At 50.0% G+C, this 23,770-nt stretch overlaps 2 protein-coding genes across 2 annotated transcripts; both read right to left on the bottom strand.

The window, feature by feature from the left end:
• Positions 1-6,592: 6,592 nt before the first annotated feature.
• Positions 6,593-12,508, bottom strand: LOC308437347 (class II histocompatibility antigen, M beta 1 chain). Its single transcript, XM_080938462.1, has 6 exons — positions 12,278-12,508; positions 10,147-10,428; positions 8,824-9,108; positions 7,187-7,303; positions 6,985-7,020; positions 6,593-6,739 (listed from the first exon to the last, which is right to left on the bottom strand). The coding sequence occupies exons 1-6, from the start codon at positions 12,330-12,332 to the stop codon at positions 6,729-6,731; spliced, it is 786 nt and encodes a 261-aa protein (XP_080794588.1). The 5' UTR covers positions 12,333-12,508; the 3' UTR covers positions 6,593-6,728.
• Positions 12,509-18,532: 6,024 nt separating this feature from the next.
• On the bottom strand, positions 18,533-21,754 carry LOC308436648 (class II histocompatibility antigen, M alpha chain). Its single transcript, XM_080937646.1, has 5 exons — positions 21,624-21,754; positions 20,018-20,302; positions 19,288-19,566; positions 18,935-19,063; positions 18,533-18,649 (listed from the first exon to the last, which is right to left on the bottom strand). The coding sequence occupies exons 1-5, from the start codon at positions 21,709-21,711 to the stop codon at positions 18,645-18,647; spliced, it is 786 nt and encodes a 261-aa protein (XP_080793772.1). The 5' UTR covers positions 21,712-21,754; the 3' UTR covers positions 18,533-18,644.
• Positions 21,755-23,770: the final 2,016 nt, after the last annotated feature.

The raw sequence follows: 23,770 nt of genomic DNA, 5'->3' as shown, positions 1-23,770 counted from the left end.
CAAGGAATTCCAGGTTTGTCTTTATGTCTCTCTAAAAGTTTGTTTCTGTTTTTGCAGTGATATGAAATTAGCTGCTCCATCATATGTAGGCATGTGTTGTTTGCTATTTTATTAGTGTTTTTTTAGCATTTGTTTATTCACTGGGGGAGCAGTGCACACACACCACATGTATGAATGGAAATCCGAGGACAACTTGCAGGAATCTCTTCTGGGGTCAGCCCTGGGTCTTTAACTTAGTGGCAAGTTCCTGCTGAACTGACTCACCAGCCCTGGGGGCATTTCTTTGTTTTGTTGTTTTGTGTGCTGAAAATTATACTTGCTAGGGAACTAATAGCGAATGACATTACAAACATATCCTCACACAATGTTTGCCATGTTTATCTTTTAAGACTTATTTGTTCGTGAATGTTTGCACTGGTTTTCTAACACACTGGACTGCGATGTGAAGGGTCTCACTGTGGGGAACCCACAAATGCTAGCCAGGAGAGGGATGTCAGAATTTCTACTTACATACATCCGGCAACGGTGCCAGGAAGGGCATCCTTACAGTCTGACAGAGATGAAGTGAGCAGAGAGAGAGACAGAGACAGAGAAACAGAGAGAGGTCCTGGTGGGGTCAATGGTAGATGCTTTCCTGGTGTGCAGGAAGCTCTGGTTTGATCTCCAGATGTGGGGGAGGATCAGGAGCTCAGGGCTATCCTCGATACCTAAAGACTTCAAGGGTAGCCTGAGCTATATGAGACCTGAAAGGGGAGTCAAGGTAGGTAAGTAGCTAGAGGTCTCCCTATGTAGCCCTGGCTGTCCTGGAACTAGCTGTCCTGGATATATAGACCAGGCTGGCCTCAGGCTCACAGAGATCCTCCTGCCTCTGCCTCCCCAGTGCTGGGATTAAAAGCATTCACCCCTAACTGCCCCAGGTTAGAGTGAGGTCATTTATAGCTCTCTCTGTCCAGTCCCTGAGTTTGGTTTAGCTACCTCTACTTTTTACTATGGCCCCTTTTAAACATGTCATTGGTGTAGTTACGCTAGTACATGTGAGCTATCTATGGCAGTGACCAGTTACCAGAGGACCGTTTGTAGAACTGGTTCTTTTTCCTTCCATCCTGAGGGTCCTGGGGTTGGGCCTCAGGTTATCAGGTTTGTGATAAAAAATGCCTGTTCCCACTCCGTCGTCTTCCTGGCCTTATGAACTGTTTTTTAAACTTGAACTTTGACCTTGTACATACACCCTGAGAAAGGTCTCTTTTGTGTCTGCTGACAGGGTTTGGGCAGTTTTGGTGAGCCCACCAGGCTGTTGCTGTCATAACAAAGTGGTTTTCGTATAATTTAGACTAAGAAGACTCCATCCAGAAATGTAGGGCTTCACCAACAACACTCAATAGAGCTTAAGTTACTCCAGGAAAGACAATGGCTGACCTCGTCCTTGAATTCCAGAGCCTTCAGCTCCGGCGGCAGAGCATGCGTTATCGTAAAGAAGCTTTACCACACAAGCAAATATACCACTGGGATGCTCACCATGTAAAAGCTTTCGAACATTAAGAAAAAATTCCAAGGCTGGAGAGATGCCTCAGCGGTTAGAGCACTGTCTGCTCTTCCAGAGGTCCTGAGTTCAAATCCCAGCAACCACATGTGGCTCACAACCATCTGTAATGCGATCTGATGCCTTCTTCTGGTGTGTCCGAAGACAGTTACAATGTACTCATATATAATAAATAAATCTAAAAAGAAAAAGAAAAGAAAAAATTCCAGGATGTATATGAGCCAGGACTGGTGGCATAGACCTCTAGTTCCTGCCCTAGGACTAGCCTGGTCTACAGAGCACCAAAAAGTGTTTGCCCACCTTGTTGAATTCTCTGTTCCCACAGCCCTCCATGCTATTGGGTGGGATTTGTGAAATAGCTCCCTGGGGCGTCATACCAAGGTCAGCCTCTTACTGTTTCTTAAATTTATTCTATTCTTTTATATGAAGAGGGTCAAGATACTGGGCAATTGCCCCTTAAGTGTGTCTTCCCAGCTAAGCCGAATACGGTTTCTCCTAAGCCAGCTATGGGTTAGTACCACAGAAAACCTGGTGTCTTCATGCCGTGCTAAGAAAATCCCTAAGCTGAAAGGAACGGAGGTTGCAACAAGCAAGGGTTATGGTTCTGAGGACAAAAGAGAGCATCCAGAAATCCAGCTCAGAATAGACCAACCATTGATTAAGCCAAAGGGAGGTTCAGGCTGGGAGGGAATTTACCAGCATCCACCCTTAGAGACAGCCCAGCAAGGACCCAGCTCTTACCTGTCACTAACTTCCCTAGTGAGACAGGGTCTCACTAAAACATAGAAACCAGGCAATGGTGCCACAGAATGAAGAGGCAGGAGAATGGGGAATTCTAGGTCATCCTTGGCTACAATAACAGTTCAAGGTCAGCCTGGGCTATGTGAGCCCCTGCTTCAAACAATAAAAGTAAAATCAGGGGGTTGGAGAGATGGGTCCATGGCTAAGAGCACTGACTGCTCTTCCAAAGGACCCAGGTTCTGTTCCCAGCACCCGGATGGCAGCTCACAACCATCTGTAACTCTAGTTCCAAGGGAGCCAGTGGGCTCCAGGCACAGGCATACACACATGCAGGCAGGCAAACTCACATACACAGAAAATATTTTTAAAAAGTAAACACAGCAAATAAAATATAAAAGGCCTTGGGTTTTAGCTCCGTGTGGTCCACTCAAGACATGCCCCTCCCCCTTCCCACTTGGTCCCCAGTTGGTGGCACCTTTTGAGCAAGTTAAGAACTTGTAGGAGACGGAGCCTTGCTGGACAAAGCATGTCAGCAGGACGGGCTCTGAGGTCTTATAGCCCTGTCCCACATCCTGCCTGCATTTCCTACTTCCTGCGTATCGATGGAAAGCGACCGGCCAGCTTCCTGCTGTGTCTTCCCTGTCAACGGAAACTTTGTAAGTAGCTTTTGGTCGTGGTGTTCTATCAGAGCGACAGGATAAATGCTACCAGGCAGAATATTTATCCAGCATGTGGAGAGCCCCAAGCTTGAACCCTAGTGTGAAACAAAGTGTTAAGTATTAACACAATGAAGTTATATAACTTTTACTTATTAATAAAGCCTCCATAAAATAATAAACATAGACTCTCACAGACTGAGATCTACCACAGAGACGGGAACGGATGCTGAAATGCAGAATGCCAGGCCGAAGGGAGGGAGGTTAGGGAGGAAAGGAAAGAAATAAGGGGCTTCATTGAGAGACTGGAACAATGGCTGCTGTGCAACATGGGGAGAATTTGGGTCCCAGGGAACCAGACAGGCCTCCCATGCAGGCCTGTGCGGGGAGTATTGCCGGAGCCGGCTGGCGGCCTGCTGACCTCCCAAAATGATGTGGCCTCCAGGGAGATGCTGCCTCAAAAGGAATAAATGGGGGATGAGAGAGGGCACCAGACACCCTCCTCTGGCCTCTGCGAAGCCCACAAGTGTACGCACTATCTCATAACACACACACATACACCACACACACACACACACACACACACACACACACACACACACACACGAGTGTTTATTGCTGGACTAGAGAGATAGTTCAGCAGTTAAAAAACACCCACATTCTGTTCCCAGCACCCACACAGTGGTTCACAACTCCAGTTCCAGGGATGCTATGCCCTCTTTGCCTCTCAGGGAACCACACACACGGTGCATAGACATACATGCAGGTAAAACACCCATCCACACAAACCGATAACATAATTTTAAATGCTGTCTTTAAAAGAAATTACGCAAGGCAAATGGGGGCTGGAGAGATGGCTCAGTGGCCAAAAGCGCTGAACTGCTCTTGCAGAAAATTGGAGTTCAATTCTCAGCACACACATGGTGGCTCACAACCATCTCAAATGCCAGCTCCAGGGGATTCAACCCCTTCTGATTTGCAGCCTAAACATTCATACACATACCAGAAAATAAATAAACCTTTTAAAAAATTTTTATTTTATTTAGAAACCTCGCATAGACTCGGGACTCCAGAAAAGAGTTGGGAACACACAGCCCCACCTCTGTCGGGATCTGCAACACAGACAAGCAAGGGAGCACAAGAAAGCAAGATATATCTATACCTCACTAAAAGTGTGTGTTTGATTTCAGACCCCAGGTCTCCCAGCATTCCTCAGCCCTACCTGGCATACCCTGCCCCCACCCCTGAACTGAACTTTCAGCCCTTCCCCAAATACCCGTCTGTCTGTCTGTCTGTCTCTCTCTCTCTCTCTCTCTCTATATATATATATATATAGATAGATAGATAGATAGATAGGTAGATATAGATATATAGATATATATATCTCCCTCCCTCCTCGCTCTATTTTTCTTCCCCTCTTTGCCTTCTCTCTCTCCCTATGTGGTCTTTTTCTCTTCCCCCTTCTCTCACTCTTCCCATGGTGACTCCCCTGGCCTCGGTCCTTGGAGCCAGTGAACTCACCTGAGAGCAGCTTCCCAATAAACCTGCAGATAATATAACTAATATAATATAACATAACATAATATAATATAATATAATCTGAATCGACCCATTTCACCAGTAGAGAGATAATTTACAAGTACATACAGCACCTGGAGAGAACATGAAGTAGATGAGGCTCGTGGGGGATGTGAGGGTGTCTCACAGCAAAGCGCTCTGCGCTGGAGAGAGTGCTCAGCAGTGGAGAGCACTGGCTGCTCTCCCACAGGACCTGGGTTCAATTCCCACCTCCCCCAGCACGTCACTCCTCTGTCTTACCCAGATTCCATTTAAATTACTGGGCGTTCTCCCCCACCCTTTGATTTCTCTCTCTTTTCCCAGATGAGCTGTCAGGCCCTAACCCCAGGATTCTCCTGAAAAACAAACAAACAAACAAACAAACTAAAAGAACCACAAAAAACCGTGGCTGCCATGGGGAACCATTGTTTAGGAAGACGGTGGCTTTGGGTGTCAAGTTCTATGATGAGGGCTAGGCTCATCCCCCTCCAAGCCCCGTATCCATAGAAACCAGGTAGTGCAGAGGAGTGCAGCCCCTTGACCTCCCATCCACCAACGCCATGGTCCACAGCTCTTCTGACCCCTGCCGCTCAGACCCTGGCCTTTAGAATTCCCCTGCAGGAGCCCACATACAGGGTCCAGAACCCATTGCTCGATCTCCCTCCGCAATTCTGTTGTGTTAAACTCGTCCATCTTATCTATTTCTTGTTGTGCCTTAGGTTTCTTTTTCTTGGTTTTTTGTTATTAATTTATTTGTGTGTTTTGCTTGCAACTGGGTCTGTGCATTGATCCCAGGGTTGTTTGTTAAACTTCTTTATTTTATGTATGTGAGTACACATGTAGCTGTCCTCAGACACACCAGCAGAGGGCATCAGATCCCATTACACATGGTTGTGAGTCACCATGTGGTTGCTGGGAATTGAACTCAGGACCTTTGGAAGAGCAGCCAGTGCTCTAACCACTGAGCCATCTCTCCAGCCCCACCAGTTTTCTTTCTCTTGTTGGCAGTTGATTTTCCAACTCAAATCCCAAAAGCAGTTCCACAGACCAATTCTCTACATCCAGCTGTGTCTCCACGTGAAGACATTAGTCACCAGAGGTCCCCTCTCTCCCTAAAGAATGTAATCTCCCCGCAGGTGAGTGTTGACTTTCCAATGATGACTTTCCAACGATGAGTACTGGTCCCCGGAAAGTCTTCAGAATAAGCTTCTGAGTTCTATCAGACAGACACACACCCCTGTGACAGATCTAATCCTCAGACCTCACTCTCTTGATCTGTTCTTCATGGAGGCCTTGTGAGGCAAGCAGGCAATACAAATATAAAATGCTTGACCCATGTCTTCCCTCCCCCACTAACACTATGGAAGAAACAGCCTGAACACTGAGAAATAACAGCAAAGGCGACTACGGGGGGCTCACGGGATGCTGGGTGCGGCCCTGGCTCCTTATAGCCATAAATTCATTTACCCCTCAAAGATCACTTACAGGCTGGGAAGGTGGGTCGCGAGCGAAGGCACCTGCTGCCATGCCAACACCCTGAGCTCAACCCCTAGAGCCCTCACAGTGGAAGAGACCCCACTCCTGCCAATTGTCCTGACCTCTACATGCAAGCTGTGGCAAGCGCTCTCTCTCACATGGGCATGTGTATGCGTGCACACACATGTGCCCATACATGCACACACACACACACACACACACACACACACGAATGCAAATAAAATGCAGTCTCAAAATGCCTCTTCTGAGCTAAGCTGTTAGCCCCTCCCTCTTCCTCACAGGGCAACTCCAAGTCGATACAGCTCAATTTCTTCCCTCGGGTTATAATTTCAAAAGTTGCCCCCAGGTCTGCTTCATGTCGATGAAAAACCAGGAGGTGCCACTGGCTGTCACAGGAAAGGATAAACATAAGCTACCCTCTGCCACAGTCCCTCCTCCAAAGCCCAGGACAAACTTGGGAGAAGCCAGTCAATTCTACCAGTTTATTCCTTAGGCATGGTCACCTATGCCACAGTGCCCTCTGTGATGAGGGGCCTTCAGGGGGTCTTGAACCCCCCTCCTCAGATCAGCTCACCTCAGAACACACCTGAGACAGACTTGATTATGAATACCCCAAAGCTGCTAATATTTACATGGGGAAGGGGAACTGAGTAGAAAGTGGGGCGTCCTGAAGATTCTGGGGGGCAGAAGACATCATTAAAAGTCTGAATCTCCTTCTCAGTGCAGGGTTCTGCCTTCTAGTACCGTCCTGCGGAAGCAACCAGAACCAGGCGGTGAGAATGCTTAATGTTGCAACACACCACACCAGAGTTCTTAGACACCGGTAGTGCAAAAAAAAAAAAATGTCCAGCAACCAATGACTAAGACCAAGGAGCTGCCTCCAGCCTGCCCCCAACAGGTTATAGCTGCTTATTGTAAGCAAGCACCATTAACTGAACATATACCCCAACCCTTGAGAGGACCACTGAGCACAAAGCCCACCAGGAATGTTACCTTCCGGATAGGTGGATCCAGGGAGAGGAGTATAGCCTGGAAGAAGAAGAAACTTGATTATACCAGTCCCTGTGGATGAAAGAACCTATCGTTCTTCAGTACTTCACAATGGCAGTTCTAATAAGAGAATCAGCCACAGACAGTAAGTGAGAGAGACTAGAGAAAGAGAAGGACTGGGAGGAGTGCTCCGGGGACCACTCACTGGAAGAGTGAGACTTGCGCCATCTGAAGAAGCCAAGGCAGAAGATGATGATGCCCAGGCCCAGGGTGACTGCAGACACAGAGACCTTCACTGTCTGGATGGGGGACAGCCCAGGTGCTGCAAAGTAATAAAAGAGTAGTTAAAATTGATATCTACAGCTTAGTTCCAAGGTGCCTGCACCTAGAAGAGTCAACCACACCATTCACTACTAAAACAAGGGGACTGTCTTCCCAGGGGTACCGCCTAGTTTCTGCTTCCCCCTAGCCTAGTGGGGCCTCTCAAGGCATTCTCTGTGGTTCCTCACTCCCTGGGGCAGGGATTACTCCCACCCCTGCTCTGAGCAGCTTTCTATTAACTACCTCCTTTCCAAGCCTCCAAAGTTTAGTGTCCCCCAGAGCCACACTGCCCACGTCTCCCTTCAGAAGTTGCTTCCATTTCACCCTACAGCCTCTTACCCCATCACTATTCCACTTGCCGGAGCTGTTCCTCAAAACTATACCCCACCTGGATTCTTGCTCCAACATCAGGAGAGCACTCACACCAAAGGAGTGTGCCCTACAAAGGAGACATACCCCGGACAGCTCAAGGGCACACTCTTCTTGTTTCCCCTCTGAACTAGCTAGTTTTGTGTTGGTGTGACACAGGCTAGAGTCATTCAAAAGATGAGAACCTCAGTCGAGAAAATGCTTCCAGAAGATCAGGCTGAGGCCAGCCTACAGCACAGGGTATTTTTTTAATTAGTGATTGATGGGGGAGGGCCCAGCCCATTATGGGTGGTATCACCCCTGGGCTGGTGGTCTTGGGTTCTATAAGAAAGCCAGGTAAGCAAGCTACAAGGACCAAGCCAGTAAGCAACGGCCCTCCATGGCCTCTGCATCAGCTCCTGCCTTTAGGTTCCTGCCCTGCTTGAGTTCCTCTCCTGACTGCATTCAATAATGGATCATGATGTGCTGGTGTAAGCCAAATAAATACACAACTCCTTGCAGAGGAAGGCCTGGCCTCAGCGGCCTGACGCCTGGCAAGGACCCTGCTCCCTGGTTTTTCCTAGCTGCCTTTTCCTCTTCTTTATTCCTGTTTTCTCAGTAATGTCCAAATTGGCATCTCCTGTTACCTTAACTAGTCTTAGGGTTCAAACAGTGAGTTCCTTATTGATTAATCCCTTCACATGTCCACTAAAGTGTCTACCAGTCATGGCTGCACTATCCCCTATACCAAAAGGAAAGCCCCTTTCTTCTTGTCTGCTTTATTTCCTCAATTCCCAGTCCTGACCTGACAAGATGTCTGGTTATTAGGAAAACGAACACAGTGAATTCCAGGGGTTTGTTCCAGATGTTACCAAATCTGCATACTTTTGGGGTGACAATCAGGCTGTTCTCCCACCCTCGCACAGATGAAAGGCATCGCAGCCCAACTGCCGAGCAATGGCATGACCTGTGGTTAACTCTGCAAACCCTCAGTAGGCTACTACAGACTCACTTCCGGTCCCAGCATCCCCTTCTCTACCACATACCACCCACTCATACTTCCGGTCCCAGCATCCCCTTCTCTACCACATACCACCCACCCGTTTTTCACTCTCTCAGCCAAAATAACCATGTCCCTTTCCCAGCCACCAACCTCCAAGTTCCCACACTTACTCCAGTCCGCACGGATGGGCTCAGAGGTCCCGCTGTGCTGTACCACGCAGGTGTAGATGTCCCGGTAGGAAGGGGTTAAGGCTAGGTAGGAGACGGTCTGGTACGTCCAGTCTCCATTGGGCTGAGCTGTCTTCTCCTTGTTGCTGTGGGAAGTGACAAGCTGCCCATTCTTCATCCACGTGATGGTCACATCCGCAGGATAGAAGCCCCAGACGTAGCAGGCCAGCATCACAGGCTCCCTTGTGTTAAAAGGAGCAGTTTGAGCTACTCGTACAGATGGCGATCCTGCATGGGAGAAGCAGTTACGGTTGGAAAGGAAGTAACATTTCTTCCTTTCAAAAATGTCTGCAGCACCGATTGAAAGGGGAAATAGAGCGCACTCCTGCTTCTCGGGCTTCCTCTCTCATAGCCTCTTTCTTTTCTCCTCCAAAGTTATGCTTGATCCAAATTGGTAAATGCCCCGTCTGAACTATGAGCTGTCCACACAGTATCTGCGCTTTTCTTGCATGGCCACATGCTTGTATGTTTTCTAAGATGGGGTCTCATATGGCCCACACTCCCTCTGAGGCTGGGGCTGGTCCTAACTCCCAGTCTCCTGCCTCTTCCCATGCTGGTATTACAGGTCTGTACCACCACGATAAGATTAGTAAGACCACCTACCACCTTCTATCACCTTATGCCCCCTGCTCTCTTCTATCAGAGTACTTTTAAACAATATTTTAAGTAAAATCCAAGATACGTCGAGGTATTTTCTCCCTGTCTAGAGTAGTACCCAGGGACTTGCGTCTTCGGTAAACACCTTGGCCAGGTGAAGCTGAATGGTGACTCAGAAACTGTATTTTATGACACACCACCTTGACCTACGCTACGGAGATCCCACGAGCTGTTCTCTGTGCAAAGGTTTCCAGAGGAAGAGAGACAGTACTGGAACAGATCTCCCCACGCCTGCATCCCTTCCAAATATGGAACAACAAAATCTGAGCTAAAAAGAGGGACAAAGCCAGGCCTAGGTTCAGTCCCCAGTAACGGGGAAAATATTTAGTAAAAATAAGAGACATGAACATTTTGGGGGTAGTCATTGGGGGATTTCTGGTTGGAGCTGAACCCTGACAAGCTGTGGCTCCTGCTTCTGGCCCTCATCAACTTCGCCTCACTACACCCTCCAACCTCTGGTCTGAGCCTATTCCACACTGCTCTCCTCACCCAGCCCCCTCTCCAGGTCCACACTATCTCTTCCTGCCCAGGTATCAACCCCTTTGGTGCTCAAGCATCGCTTTACCCTCTGCCCTCCTGGCTCTGCTCCCTGGCTGCCCCTCTGCTCACTGGTTCTGTGGGTCAGCACATCCCAGAAGGGCTGGGTGTGCGTGGCACACTCCTGAAGTCCGTTGTGCAAGCGCTGGATCAGGCTCTCTTCTTCATTGAGTATATTTGAAAGTATTTCTGCCAATTTAGACAGCATCCCAAATTCACAGGGGACGATTTTTCCCTCCTCTGGATCCCAGCAGGCCAGGAGATCTTTGTTGAAGGAAATACAGTATGTGAAGTCCTTTGGGGTCCCATCATCATCCAGCAAACACGTGCTTTCCACATGAGCCACAAAACCACCTGGAGGAGCCAGTGAAGGAAGGCGGGTCAGAGTCTGCCTGGCATGATTTCGATCACGGCTTCTGCCCAGAGATCCTGACACGGAAGTTCCTAAAACCCTGATGACTGCTTACGGTGGAAGTAGATTCACTTTCTGCCCTAATATCTAGTCTTTAACTTGGTTCCTAACACAGAGCTCCGAAGCCCTTGGAAGAATGACCGCAGGGTCTCATATTCTAATGAGATCAGTTTTGGTGGAACCCTGGGGCGGGGCCTGTCACTGAAAAGATGGAGCCATCTTTAGAAGCCTGAGACCTAAATCTTCATCCTGGAGCAGCAGGAAGGGGACTGGAGGCTGGATTAAAAATAAATCCTGTCTATTTGATGAAACCCAAAAATCTCAGGTTGTGGGGTCCTGAGACCTTCCCAGTCAGTGAACACCTTCATATGCTCAGGAGTGGCACACCCACCTCCAAGGAGGCCGAAGCTACCACACCTGGGCTCTGTCTGGATGTCATCCTATGAACTCTTTGTTCTTTAAAATATTCCTCATGGGGATACAGAGGTAACTATTTAACAGCATATGCTGCTCTTGCAGAAGACCGGGGTTCCAACTGGAGCACCCACCCCTAGCTGCTCCCTGTAATCCCAGTTCCAGAGAGTCTGGTGTCCTGGCTTCCTCAGACACTACACAGATGTGGTGCACACACCAGTAAACAGGGATGAGAACACACACACACACACACACACACACACACACACACAAAGAGAGAGAGACAGACACACAGACAGGCAGACAGAGACAGAGAAGTGGGGGGAAGGAAATGCTTTTAACTCTTGCAATAGATAATGGCCTATTTGCACAGATTCTGTGCCCTCTCTATTTTCCAAGCCAAGAGACTCTAACTCAGCCAAGCGAGGCGGAAGTTGTGGTAATCCTGGGACTTCCTACTTGTGCTGGGAATTGAACCTGGGTCCTCTGCAAAAGCACCGAGTTCTCCTCATTGCTGAGCCACCTCTCCAAGGCCCTGACACTAAATCAGGTCACTATTTTCCACCTGCAGGGGGCTTAAGTAACAACTCTAAATAACTCCGTTTATCAGGCTTGCCTAATGCCACCACAGCAAACCACACAAAAAAGACATTTTAAAGTTAATCCTGCTTTTCTACCAATATCATGTGACATGATTGACTTTCACATCTGCCAGAGGCACAGGTTTGGGAATGAGCTTGATTGAGTGCACAAAGCCAAGAACAATTAGCAGTTTCTCTTGTGTGTGACACCGGTGAAAGGGGGGACAGCCCAAGATTCCCGTGTGGCACGCGTGGATGTCTACCCCGAAACAGACCTTCAGAGCAGCTCGTTATTGGCAGGGAGAAGAGTAAAGTAAGTGTGGTTGGCACACCTGTGATCCTAGCACCAAGGCAGGAGGATTGTCATGAGTTTAAAGCTAGTCTGGCTATAGAGTGTGACTGTCTCTAATGAGAGACAGGCAAACAGACAAACAGGAGGAAAGAGAAGGAGAAGAAGGGAAAGGAGAAAAAAAAACAGAGTTAAGAAAGATCTGTCAGTCTTGCTCTGTGCTAGAAATATCCTTGACTTTTGATGCCACAGAACATTTACGACATGACAGGCGCCATGTTAGGAACCAGGATGCAGTCCTAACCTATGTCCCAACAGGGACAACCATCACACAATCTACGAGAGTGGCTTATTATCACATTTTCTGTAAAATACAGTCCACAGGGCTGGGGGAGTGCCATAGTAGGGAGACTGGCTAGTCTGGGGCACTCAAACCTGCTAGTAAAAAATGAACATGTTTTACCCCAAATAAGAGCAGGAGAGAGAAAGTTTAGGAGGGGACCTTACCTGCTCCCATACAGCCCAGACTGAGGGCCAGCAGCAGTGGCCGAAGTGCAGCCATGGCCCACTCTCTGAAGGTGCAGGAAGGTCAGGCCCCTGGGCCACCTCGTGCAGGGGCCTCGGGACCTCTCCTGCCCCAGCGTGGACAAAAATGGTCTTCACACACTGAGGTAAATATGGTACCTGTTGCTCAAGTCCCTGCCGATGTGGCCCCAGGTTACTCAGCCCCTCCTTAGATCTCAAACTTGCACCCACTTACTCAACCGAATCCCGGATCCTAAAGGGAGTGGTCAGATTAGCTGGGTAGGCGGGCAGATTAGCTGGGTAGGCGGGTCAGACCAATCACTGAGTGTCTCAGCCCAGCATCATCAGTTTCTAGGTAGACTTCATTGTGCCCTAGGCTTTAGGAACAGGACCTCGTAGGTGGTTTCCTGATGTCCTTGGGGATAGCTACTGAAGCATTTCCAGGATATGCACGCCTGGGTTGACTTTCTCCTTTCATACATTTCCAAAAAAAAAAAAAAAAAAAAAAAAAAAAGCACTTCTAAGCAACTTTATTTCTGAAAGAGAGGTCACCTAGGAGACAGTGCATACACCCCTGGCACCCCCGGTCTTACTCAGGGAACACAAGTGACAGAAGCCAGACTGCGGGGAAGGAAGGAAGTACGGAGAGCACACACTGTTGGCCTGTGTCAGAGCAGGACTGAAAGGCAGCAAGCAGTCCGACCTTAGAGAGCAGGAGCAGACCTGGAAAACCCAGTCCCTCCTGGGCTACACCAAGCTTTGTTTCCTCCTAGGACACCCCGTCCTGCACTCAAGCATCTCTAGGGCAGCTCCACCGAAGCTCCTGGTGAAAAGCTGACCTCGGGCCCAAAGCTCAAGCGTCCTCCCCTCCAGCGTCTCTGCTTTCCGATGCTCCGCTCTGTTGAGCTGATCTCTAGATGCTACAACAGGAGTGTGGTGCCTCACTATTCTCCTGGAAAGGACATCGTCTACCGACCACACTCGGGTGTGTGTGCACATGTGCACACATGTTCCTGTGTGGGGGTGCTTGTGTGTATACAGGCATGTATGCACCTATGTGCAAATGTGTGCAAGACACCATGGGAACAGCTCCCACATTGTTGGCTATTGTTGTTTGACACTCTGACTGACCTGGAACTGGCCAAGTAGGCTGGGATGGCCAGCTTGCAAGCCTGGGACACATCTGCCTCTGTCTCTGCAGCAATAGAACCACAGCTGTGCACAACCATGTCTGGCTTTTTTTTTTTTTTTTTTTTTTTTTTTTTTTTTTTTTTTTGGTTTGGTTTTGGTTTTGGTTTTAATGTGAGTCTCAGGGATCGAACTCAGACACTCAGGTTTGTGCAGCAAGTACTTTACCAACTGAGCCATCTCCCAGATCTTAGTGTACTTTTTTGTGTGTGCTAAGAATTCAACCCAGAGTCTCATACACAGCAGATAGATTTTTAAAAGGCAATTGCCTCTTTTGTCTGACTGTAAATTGCACAACTGATAGTTTCTTTTGTTCATATAAAAATCTTAAATTGACCACATAAACACACACACATATACATACACACTCATGTACACAAAGACTCAGACACACACACATGCACACTCACATACACAAAGACACAAACACACACACACACACATACTCACGTACACAGACACACACACACACACACACACACATTCACTTTATTCTGGGCTGGGAAGAACCCAAATAACCCAAGTTGGTGACACCTCTGCTGAAAAAAAGGGGAAGAAAGGAGCCACAGTCACCCCCAACCCCTCCAAAAGCTTCCTCCACCCCTTCTTACCCCCAACCGACTCCACCTCCCCTTCCCTCCCCCCGTACACACACCCAGACTCCACCTCCCCTCCCCCATACACACACCCAGCTCCCACGGAGCTCTGCCTGTTCCTGTCACAGTCTCTTCTGCCTGTGGTTAAGATGCTCCAAAACAAAACAAGTGACTCCCAGCCACCACACCCTCTCTCCAGGGCATGCCTTCCCGCCCTTTCAGGAATCAGGTCTTGACCCCCTTCTCTGAGTCTACCACCTGCAGCCCCGAGAGAAGGCCTTCCCCTCATGGGCATAGCCACGGCCGTGAGTCTGAGTGGAGTCCCCTCTAGAATCTGTCTCTCTGCTCCAGCAGTCAAAAGAGATGTGAAACCTTTTGAGACACCACAGGAAGCCGTAGGAGATTTCACTTCCACATTTCATGGAACATGGACAGAGGATTTTAGAGTCAGAACGGAAACCCCAGAGACCTGTGCTCAGCAAAGCGATTCCTTACACGCGAGACATACACACACACACATTTCGTCTGTTTACTGGTACACCTAGCAATAGGATCTCCACACACTGGGTCCTCACCTTCCCAGCCTCTCCATTTAGCCTGGCTCCCACAGGCCTGCAGTGGGCTAACACTGAGGGTTTGTGCCAAGCAGTGTAGAGGACCATTTGCCACAGCGAGAAAGACGGGATCTCGATCCCACATCATCCCATCTGAGGACAGGAAGGAAGTGGAAGAAAACTCATGTCAATGCTACTTAGGAATAAGAGGGATTGGAGGGAGGGAAGAAAGGTCTCCACAGGCTTGGTGGGCAGGGCATAGTGGCAGGCCTCGCCTAGCAGGCTGGATCCCATGGAAGAGGAAGGCACTATTATCTATCCGGGTCCCCTTAGCTCCCGAGCCTGGAGGTGCTGAAAGGTGTTGTTGGAGGATAAGGTCATTGGAAACAGAAACGGATGCCAATATTGATCTTGTCACTGGAGTTGACATTAAGGGAAGTCACAGATGCGGCCCTATGTTTTCCGTGGGAGTGTGGTCTTAACCATGAGTCTCTTCTAGGCATTTCCTAAATCCATTCCATGTAAGCTCTCTCAGCTTCCTCTTCTGGTTTTAATCCAAGGCCCCGTTTCGAGAAAGAAAAAAAAAGAAAGAAAGAAAATGCTGGACCAGCCAGTCACTTGCCCACAGGGGCTCTCTCAGCTATAACTAAATAATTCTGCCCAGAGAAGCAGTTATCAACTGTGTGTAGATATCACTGGAGACCAGCCAACTGGAGGTCTTTCTTCCTTCCTTCTTTCCTTCCTTTCTTTTTGAGACAACCTCACTATGCAACTTAGGATGGCCTTGAATTTGAACTTGGTGATCCTCCTGCCTCAGCCTCCCAGATGCTGTACCATAATGCACAGCAGAAGGTGTTTTCGGCATCTATTCTGTCCTAAGTTGCAGAGAGTATTGTGTTCCCAGAGATCTTAAGAAAAAGCCGAACATATAGTTTAAAAATGACAGAATGTTGTGGTGGGATCCTAACAAGGCCCAGCGCTTGGGAGGTGGGAGCCAGGAATCGGGGATCAAGGTCACCTCAGCTACATGAGATTTTCTGTCTCCAGATGGCAAACTTTGAGAGAAATGTCTGAATTCGTAACTGAGAGAGAAGCCCTAGCCCTTGGAAAGGCGTTCAGCTTCACAATCGATACACCCATCTGGTAACCGGCGACTCTGGGTGTTAGTGGGAACAAAGGCAGCTCTAATAGCCACTCTCTGATCTCTGAAGTGGAAATTACAAACTCGTTGGTAGAAAAACAAATTATCAGGAAACAAGAAAGTGTCCCTTAGGAAGTCTGCTTCTGAGAATTCTAAGGCAGATAGAGTAGGGGCTGGAGGACGGCAGCAAGAGCTGGTGTGAGATGGACCTGCAGCTGGTGGGCGTGGGAACAGCCATGGACAGACAGGCATGGGTCCATTGGGAAGGACGAGGAATGAAGGCTGCCCGGGCCTGGGCTTTCTGTTGGGTATCATCTCTGCCCTAGAAGGTACCAACCACCCCCAGCCAATTCCAGAATTTAAGATTGGGAATTCAAACTTATCCTCAGCTAAATCGGGAGTTCAAGGCCAGCCTGGGCTACAAGAGACTTTAACTCAAAGAAAAGGGAAAGAGGCCACCAGGCTAAAGACAGCTTTTGCTGCTTCTAGCTAAGGAGACCTAGAACCCTCGACTGGAGTCCCTGTCCCTCCACCCCAATGCACTCAACCTTATCCAGCCTCAAAGCTAAGCAGAGTTGGTCTGGCTCTTACTTCGATGCAAGAATGGCTGAGAGGCAAGGAAAGTGGTGCCTGCCTGTAACCCCAGCAGCTGGGAGGGGTGGGAACGGGGGGGGGTCATTTCAGCTATGCAGCAAGCTGGAGGCCAACAGGGGACCGTGTGGCACACATAGCTCTTGATGGGTGAGCATCTAATCCAAGCCCAGAGAGAGGAGTTAGCAAGAGCTAAGACCAGCAGGTAAACATCTGGAAAAGTGTCTTTAGTCTCAGTACTTGGGAGGCAGAGGCAGTAAAGTTCTTGTATGTTCGAGACCAGCTTGGTCTACAGGGTAAGTTCCAGGTTGGAACTTACCAGAGCCATACAGTAAGTCCTCATCAGCTTTTCGTTTTGATTGGGAGGAAATTGTTGGGTGCATTTGAAGTAGAACAGAAACTAGGAAAATGTAGAAAGTGACATGGACCAGATCCGCAAAGGTAAAGTGAGAATAAAAGCAAAAGCATCTTCAAGGGAGAAAATCAGATGCAGAAACAGAGTCAAAAGGGGGCTGCAGAGACGGCTCAGTGGTTGGGAGCACTGGCTGCTCTTCCAGAGGACCTGGGTTGGATTCCCAGCATGCACATGGTGCATCCCAGCTTACAACCACGGGTGGTTCCAGAACCATGGGATCTGATGCCTTCTCTTTGCTTCTGAAGGCACCAGGCATGTACGGAGTCCATACACATATAAGCAACTAAAACCCTCACGCACATTATCCTGCTCTTTCTCCGTGTGAAACTGCTCTCAGCAGCCCCTCGGTTAAGATCACAGAGGGACTGGGGTGCTGAGACGTGATTGGAGCACTTACCCAGCATGCATGACGGGCTGGGGAGATCGCTGGACAGTTAAAGTTCTTGTCATACAAGCATGAAGGAGGACCAGAGTTTAATAGCAAGAATCCATGGAAAGGCCAGGGAGACACGGCTGGCACTAGCAATCCCAGCCTCCTAAATCAGAGAGGGGGCAATGCTCCAAGCAGGCTGGCTAGCAAGACTAGCCAGGTCGGCGAGCTCTGGGTTTGAATGAGAGACTGTCTGGGTGAACGAGGTGGGAGACAGATGGCGGATCCCTGGCATCTACCCCCCCCCCCCGGCTATGCACCCGTACACATGCAAAGACATCACAAGAGTAAGTGGCGCGGCCGTTGTCAGCCTTTACTGAAAATTGACACGCAGGCGCTGAGACAGTAAGTCACTCATCCAAGAGCACACAGCGAAACTGACAGTCGGGCGTTCCCGGGGTCTTTATCAGTATATACTCTGCTTTGAGGAATGACGTGGTCCAGGGAAAGAGCCAGAGCCTGGGAAGAACTGGACGATGTATGTCCCTTAGACTGTCACGATATAAAAAACGGAGATGGCCTTGCCAACACCAAACTAATTCTCAGCCGCCTCCGCAGCTACTCCCGTGTCCCACAGAAAGCAAGGAATCAATGTGTGTGAGAGTTTACCAGCAGCAGCCATGAGCCACGGGGTCCCACCCGGGACAGAGCCGCACACTTGTCCTAGGAAACTTCAAGAGGCCACTGAACAGGTTGGTGAAATAACCCGAGCTTCTTCGCCCTCACAAGCTGTTCCCACTTCACTTCTAGGGCTCGGAGAGTTTGTCTGCGGAGAACTGAGCCGACCAATCAAAAGAGCAGCTAGAGGCTAGAGGCGGAGCTTAGCGCCCCTCAGCCCCTGTTTTCCCAGGAATCCCAGGGGTGGAGGAAGCTACGTATTCCTCAAGACAAAAGAGGGTTCAGTGGCAGCAAAGCATGAGGGACCCCAAAAAAAATACATATAATTTTCTCAACTGCTTTGTGAGTAGATTATTGGAAACTCTGCCTTCCCAAGCGCAAGCCGATGGGATAAAAGGCCCTGCCGGCTACGCTGAGATAGGGGAACCTGAGCTTGGCTGAGGAGAGGGGTTTTTCCCATTTCCCTCCCTAATGAGCTGTGTCGGGGGTGAGGCATGCTGAGTCTGAAGTGACAAGCCACTCGGGCCAGGTGTCCAGAAGCAAATTCCAGGAGTTAAATTGAAGGTACAGTGGGCTGAGGTGCTGCTCAGCGGTAGACGCTTGTCTAACGTGGAGGGAGAGGTTACACTGATGTTAAGAAATAAAGTTTATTTCCTAGAGGGGGTAAGGAATGAAGTGGTCTGGTGGGCCCGGGGCCCTTAGCTGAGACGTCTGCATGCTGGCACACACCCGGAGGAATCCCAGAGACTTTGGCTCTGATGAGAGACCTGGACATCCCTGCTGGCCTGTGTTGCTCCAAGCTCTCCTTGGGAAGAATCAGTCTGAAGAGAGAACAGAGTGAAGGAAAGTCACCAGTAGGACCCCCTCAGTCCACGGCACTCCCAACTGAGTGTTGGCTCTCCTTGTTCTCAGGTCACCTCCAAGCATGTCTCAACCCCTGCTCCAAGCTGTTTCTGTGCCCCCACAATAACTGTGTAACGGGGTCCCCGGATAGCAGGATGCAGCCCTAGCCCTGCATACAGGCCCCCAGACCAAGAGCAGAATGCTGACACACACCCACACTGGCTCCCTTGTCCCTGGTACCCTCACCTTCCCGAGTGACTTACCACCTGAACAAGGTCTCTGGGAGCAAACGAAGAAGACAAGGCCCATGACGATGCCCAGGACACCAAGGCCAAAGGCCACACCACACAGTACATTCTCCAGGAGGTCTGAAGGCAGGGCATTCTGGGGCACTAGAGCAAAAAGCGTGAGGTCACCCTGGAGGCCCAGCTGGGGAGCACTCCACCCGAGGGACTTGGGAATCTGGGATAACAAGGGACAATTAAATCACGGAAGCCTGAAGTTGGCCAGAGTGGAGACCAGACTCGGGAGTCCAAGGAAAATGAGAGGGCCTCTCCCATGTGCCTGGGCCTTTTCGCCCCTCACAGAAGCAGACTTCCATGGCAAAGGGCCTCACCCCAATAGCCAATTGCCGTGTAGCGGTCAATCTCGTGTGTCACGGTGCAGGAGTAAAGGTCGAAGGGTTCCGGCGTGAAGTTTAAATAAGAGAAAGCCTGGAAGGTGAGCCCGTCGATGGCTGAGATGTACGTGGGGCTGGCTCCCTCCACGGGGACTGAATGAAGCTGCCAGGTCACGGTCAAAGTCGGTGGGAAGAGGTTGCTGATGAAGCAGACCAGGGTGTTGGGCTTGCCAAACTCCAGGGGTTTCAGTGTGAACACCTCAGCTGCAGGCAAACCTGGGGAGGCGGGTGCCAGGAGAAGAAGGGGCAAGTTTAGATCAAGTTTACATGGCGCCACTGTGCGAAGGGTGGAGACACGTGTAAGGGAGGGCAGACATGGAATCAGCAGAGATGAGACACTGTGTGAACGGATCCCTCTGTCCTGACTTCCTGTCTGGGCCAGGGTGGCATCTGACACTGGCTTCTTGTTAAAGCACAGCTAGTCCCTCCATCTTGCCGGGAATGCAGACATTCAGTAAGGTCACCCAGTCCAACAGATGTCAATGCCTTCGGCTGCCTCATCCCCATGGTGAAACACAGGGTACAGGTTGCAGCTGATGAGGGAGGTGTTGAAGTAGAGAAGAAAAGCCCCAAGCAGAGTAAGGGAGGTGGGAAAGGTGAGAGATTGTGTGAAGACGTTTGTGTGAAGACGGCAGCCCCGCCCCCAACGCCACTCCTCGTCCCTGACCTCTGGACACTGGGATATGACCTTCAAATATCGGGCTCACGTTCTGCATCAACATCTCGCAGAAGCTCTTGTCAAATGTAATGGCAGACATGTCTCCCTGATCCTGAGCCCACTCAGCAAAGTCAGGCAGTCGGGACACTCTGGTGTTCCGGGAGAAGTTGAAGGAAAAGAGTTCGTCCTCGTCATAGGTCTCGGAGAGCCCCAAGCTGGGAATCCCGTCCTGGCAGAACAGAGTGTGCCGGAATGTGTGGTTCTGCGGGCCGTTCTGCCACACCGGGGTAGAAGCTGCAAAGAGACAGTAGGTTCAGGGTTTGAACACACACACACACGTTCTCTTTAAGGTAGAAAACAGTGAGGTCTCTATTTGGGGGGTGCAACAGAGATATGACCTAGCCCCCCCATACCTGCTGCTTAGGCTCCTCCTCCCAATGGGAGGAGGGAATCAAGGAGTCTCTCCAAACTTCCTTACACATAAAAAAAAACAACTGTGCACACCAGAGTCAGGCTTGGTGACTCACATCTGTGATGCCAGTCCTTGGACTTGTGGTCAGGGGATCTGAAGTCGAAAGAAAGAAAGAAAGAAAGAAAGAAAGAAAGAAAGAAAGAAAGAAAGAAAGAAAGAAAGAAAGAAAGAAAGAAAGAAAGAAAGCAGAAGTGTTTGGAAGGCAGCGGCAGGCCAAGTCCTTCTGTTGCTTGGGTTTGTGCAGAGCCTCAGCGCCCCACCAAGCCCAGGACCACAGAACAGTGGACACCTTCATCTAATTCAGAAGCCATGGATGTGACTCCTACCTTGAGGGGTGTGGGGAAGGGCCATGGCCTCCCTAAACCATAATGATGTGGCCTCATGCTGCCCCAGACACAGAGTAAAAGCAAGCCAGTCTTTGGACCTGCTTGGCCACTCCAGTGGTGCCTGGCCCTCTGACAACCTATTCCCTGACGTAAACACTTCAAACCTTGCGCTGACAGAATTGCGGGTCCTAAACCCCTGACTGCAGGAAATAACAATCTTCTCTAAAACTCCTGACAGGAATCCCCCAGACAGCAGGCTTTTCAGCAGACACCCAGAATAACAAACACACTGTGAGGGGGACCTTCCAGGTTGTTCTTACATCCTGCCCCGACCTTCCTTGAGAAGAAACTAAGAGACTGTCAAGAATATGCGCTGACAACAGACTATGGTAGGATCCCGACTGGAAAAATGTAAATTACTTCCGGGACTTTTGAGGCTGGCCCTGGACTCTTGATCATGCTGCCTCCACTTGACGCTGGGATCGCAGTTCTGCACCACCACACTTGCCTAGGCAATAACTCTTATTTTGCTCAAACCCCAGCTCTGTCATTTCCCCACTTGGTGAACGGACCGTGCTCGGGTCTTTTAAGCCAGCGGAGTCTCGTTTTCGTCATTTGAAAAGTGGCTAGCGCACAGACAGAGCATTTGAAATACTTGGGTTGTTTGCCACTCGTGAACAGCAGCCCTGTCCCTCAGGGTCTGTTTCCACAGCCCCAGAGCACCACCCCGCACGGACCAAGTCCAAGGCTCATCTCTGTTGAAACCCCTGGGTTTGACCGCCCTCGGGACGCACGCAAAGGGGAACCAGCGTCTTACCTTCGAGCACCGCCCAGGAGTGGGGCAGCAGCCACAGAAGCCGCAGCAGCCTCAGCAGTCCGGCCCCTGACTTCTGCTCATGCTCCATACCTTAACACCCTCTGTAAATGAGAGCTACCTCTCAGTCCCCGGGGCCCAGCTCACTTCCAGATCCATCACGTTTCTGCCCGTCTCATTTCGGCTAAGCCAATCACAGAAGTGTACAGCTTGACATCATCAGTCGCTGAGGAGAAGCTTGGGTCCAGGCACCTCTTGAAGACTTGGCTCCAAGGCCCGTGGAGGGCTTCTCTGGAGACCTCCGCCCCCTGGTGGAAGGTTGGGCTCCAGCAGGTGGCTGCCTGGATCTCCAGAGCAGCGCCGCCTGGCGGCAGATGCATGCCAGAACAGCATCGAGTCTTTTCAGCAAAATCCTCGGCGCTCTGGCACCGAGTGTAAGGCTACAACTTCCAAGAGATGCGCAGCGGGCCTCTCGTTTTAGGTTGCATCTTCCGTAGGATAGTACTTGGAATCAACTTCAGCCTGAAAATATCGAGCAGAAAAATCCCAGCAAAATAATTCGGGGAGCAGGTGTTTTGATGTGTTTGTCCGGGAGGAGGGCAGGAGACAGGATCGCACATATCCCAGGCTGGCCTAGGATTCACGGTGTCTGGGGAAGGCATGAACGTCTCATCAGTCGGCCTCCACCTCTGCAGAGCTGGGATCCCAGGCAAGCACCATCGTGCCTGGTTCACTTGGTGCTGGGGACTGAACCCCAGGCTCGAGGAGGGCAGACATGCTCTCACTGTGTAGCCCAGGAGGGCCTGGAATTCACATTTGTGAGGGTGGGGCTGCAGGCGTGGCTCGCCACACCCAGTTTAGCAAGTTTTGGATTGTGCTCTGTTCTGAGCCTCCAGGGGAGAGCTCAATTTACCTCACTCCTGCTCCAGGAGTCAGTCATCTCTCTGCCTAGTGCCTCAAGCCACTCAGCTACTAACTGGGCTGGACTGTCACTGCAGCAAGTGCTTGTGTTCTAGTGACCCTTGTTTTAACTTAGAGTGGCCCCAAAGGGCAAGAGGAGGAGACTTGGAAACACCAAAGGTCGAGCTTCAAAGGGCTTTCTGTAAGTGGAAAGGTGAGAGACCTTTCACTGTGGGCTCTGAGAGCCAAACTCAGGTTGGCAAGCTTTACCCAGCACACACTTTGATCTGTTGAGCCACCTTGCTCACATCTTAACTGTTGTAGCATGTTGTTATTGGTGATATATCTGTGTTGTCATAATATGCACACACACATACACACACACACACACACACAAGTGTGTGTTGGCTCCTTTCCTCATTGCTGTGGTCACATAGCAGCGGCTTACGGAGGGCTTGTGAGGAGACAGTCCATCATGGGGTGAAGGCATGAGGCTGCTGGTCACATGTACGAAGTGTCAGGAAGCAGAGAGCTGCCCAACTGTTCAAAATCAGCGCCTGCCGCCTGATCGCTCAACACTGTGGTAGAATAAAGTTGTTCTTCCTCCAGGACCCTTTTATTCAATCAGGGAGCACAGCCCATATTTAGAGCAGGTCATTCCTCTTGACTTAAACCTTTCTGGACACACCCTCATAGGTACACCCACGTGTCTCCATGGTGATTCTAAATCCAGTCACGTGGGCAATTAGCTTAAACTACCAATGGCAGCTGCATGTGGGGAGGGGCTCAGTTCTGCTGTCAGAGCCGGGCCAGGCAATGGTCAGCTCAGTGCACCCGGATCCTCAGAAGACAGCACAGAGTACAATGCAAAGGGCAAACAGCTTTTTTGAGACGAACAGGCGCCCCCTGGTGGTGATGGAGCCACACACTGAAATACAAGTTACTGGAGCTGGTCTGCTTCTGGACAAGTGGTTTGCTGGTGTGGACATCCAGGGTGGTCATGTGGTTCAGATTAATGCAGTCTAACTGTCCATATCCGACATCCTGGTGGCCTAATCCCAGAAAAATGTGGATGAGGCTTTGAAGATCACCACTATCTTGGGGTGGAGAGGAGGCTCAGTTAATAGCCCTGGATCCTCTTCTTCAAGACCCGGGTTGAGTTCCCAGCTCCCACATACTAGCTCATAGTGGCTTTTAACTCTAGTTCCTGGGGATCTGACACCCTCTTCTGACCTCCTTAGGCATCAAAT

The sequence above is a fragment of the Micromys minutus genome (genome assembly GCF_963924665.1).
Source record: "Micromys minutus genome assembly, chromosome: 25".
NCBI lineage: Eukaryota > Metazoa > Chordata > Mammalia > Rodentia > Muridae > Micromys > Micromys minutus.
The sequence above is the reverse complement of the archived record's forward strand: the minus strand, read 5'-3'. Positions and strand labels throughout refer to the sequence as shown.

Coding starts and splice junctions, on each gene's coding strand:
- LOC308437347 (XM_080938462.1), bottom strand. CDS start 12,332: ATGGCTGCACTTCGGCCACTGCTGCTGGCCCTCAGTCTGGGCTGTATG. Junction 10,429..12,277: donor TCTGGGCTGTATGGGAGCAG/GTAAGGTCCCCT, acceptor TGGCTCCTCCAG/GTGGTTTTGTGGCTCATGTG. Junction 7,021..7,186: donor GCGCAAGTCTCACTCTTCCA/GTGAGTGGTCCC, acceptor TTCTTCTTCCAG/GCTATACTCCTCTCCCTGGA.
- LOC308436648 (XM_080937646.1), bottom strand. CDS start 21,711: ATGGAGCATGAGCAGAAGTCAGGGGCCGGACTGCTGAGGCTGCTGCGG. Junction 20,303..21,623: donor CTCCTGGGCGGTGCTCGAAG/GTAAGACGCTGG, acceptor GTCTCTTTGCAG/CTTCTACCCCGGTGTGGCAG. Junction 19,567..20,017: donor TCATATCCCAGTGTCCAGAG/GTCAGGGACGAG, acceptor CCGCCTCCCCAG/GTTTGCCTGCAGCTGAGGTG.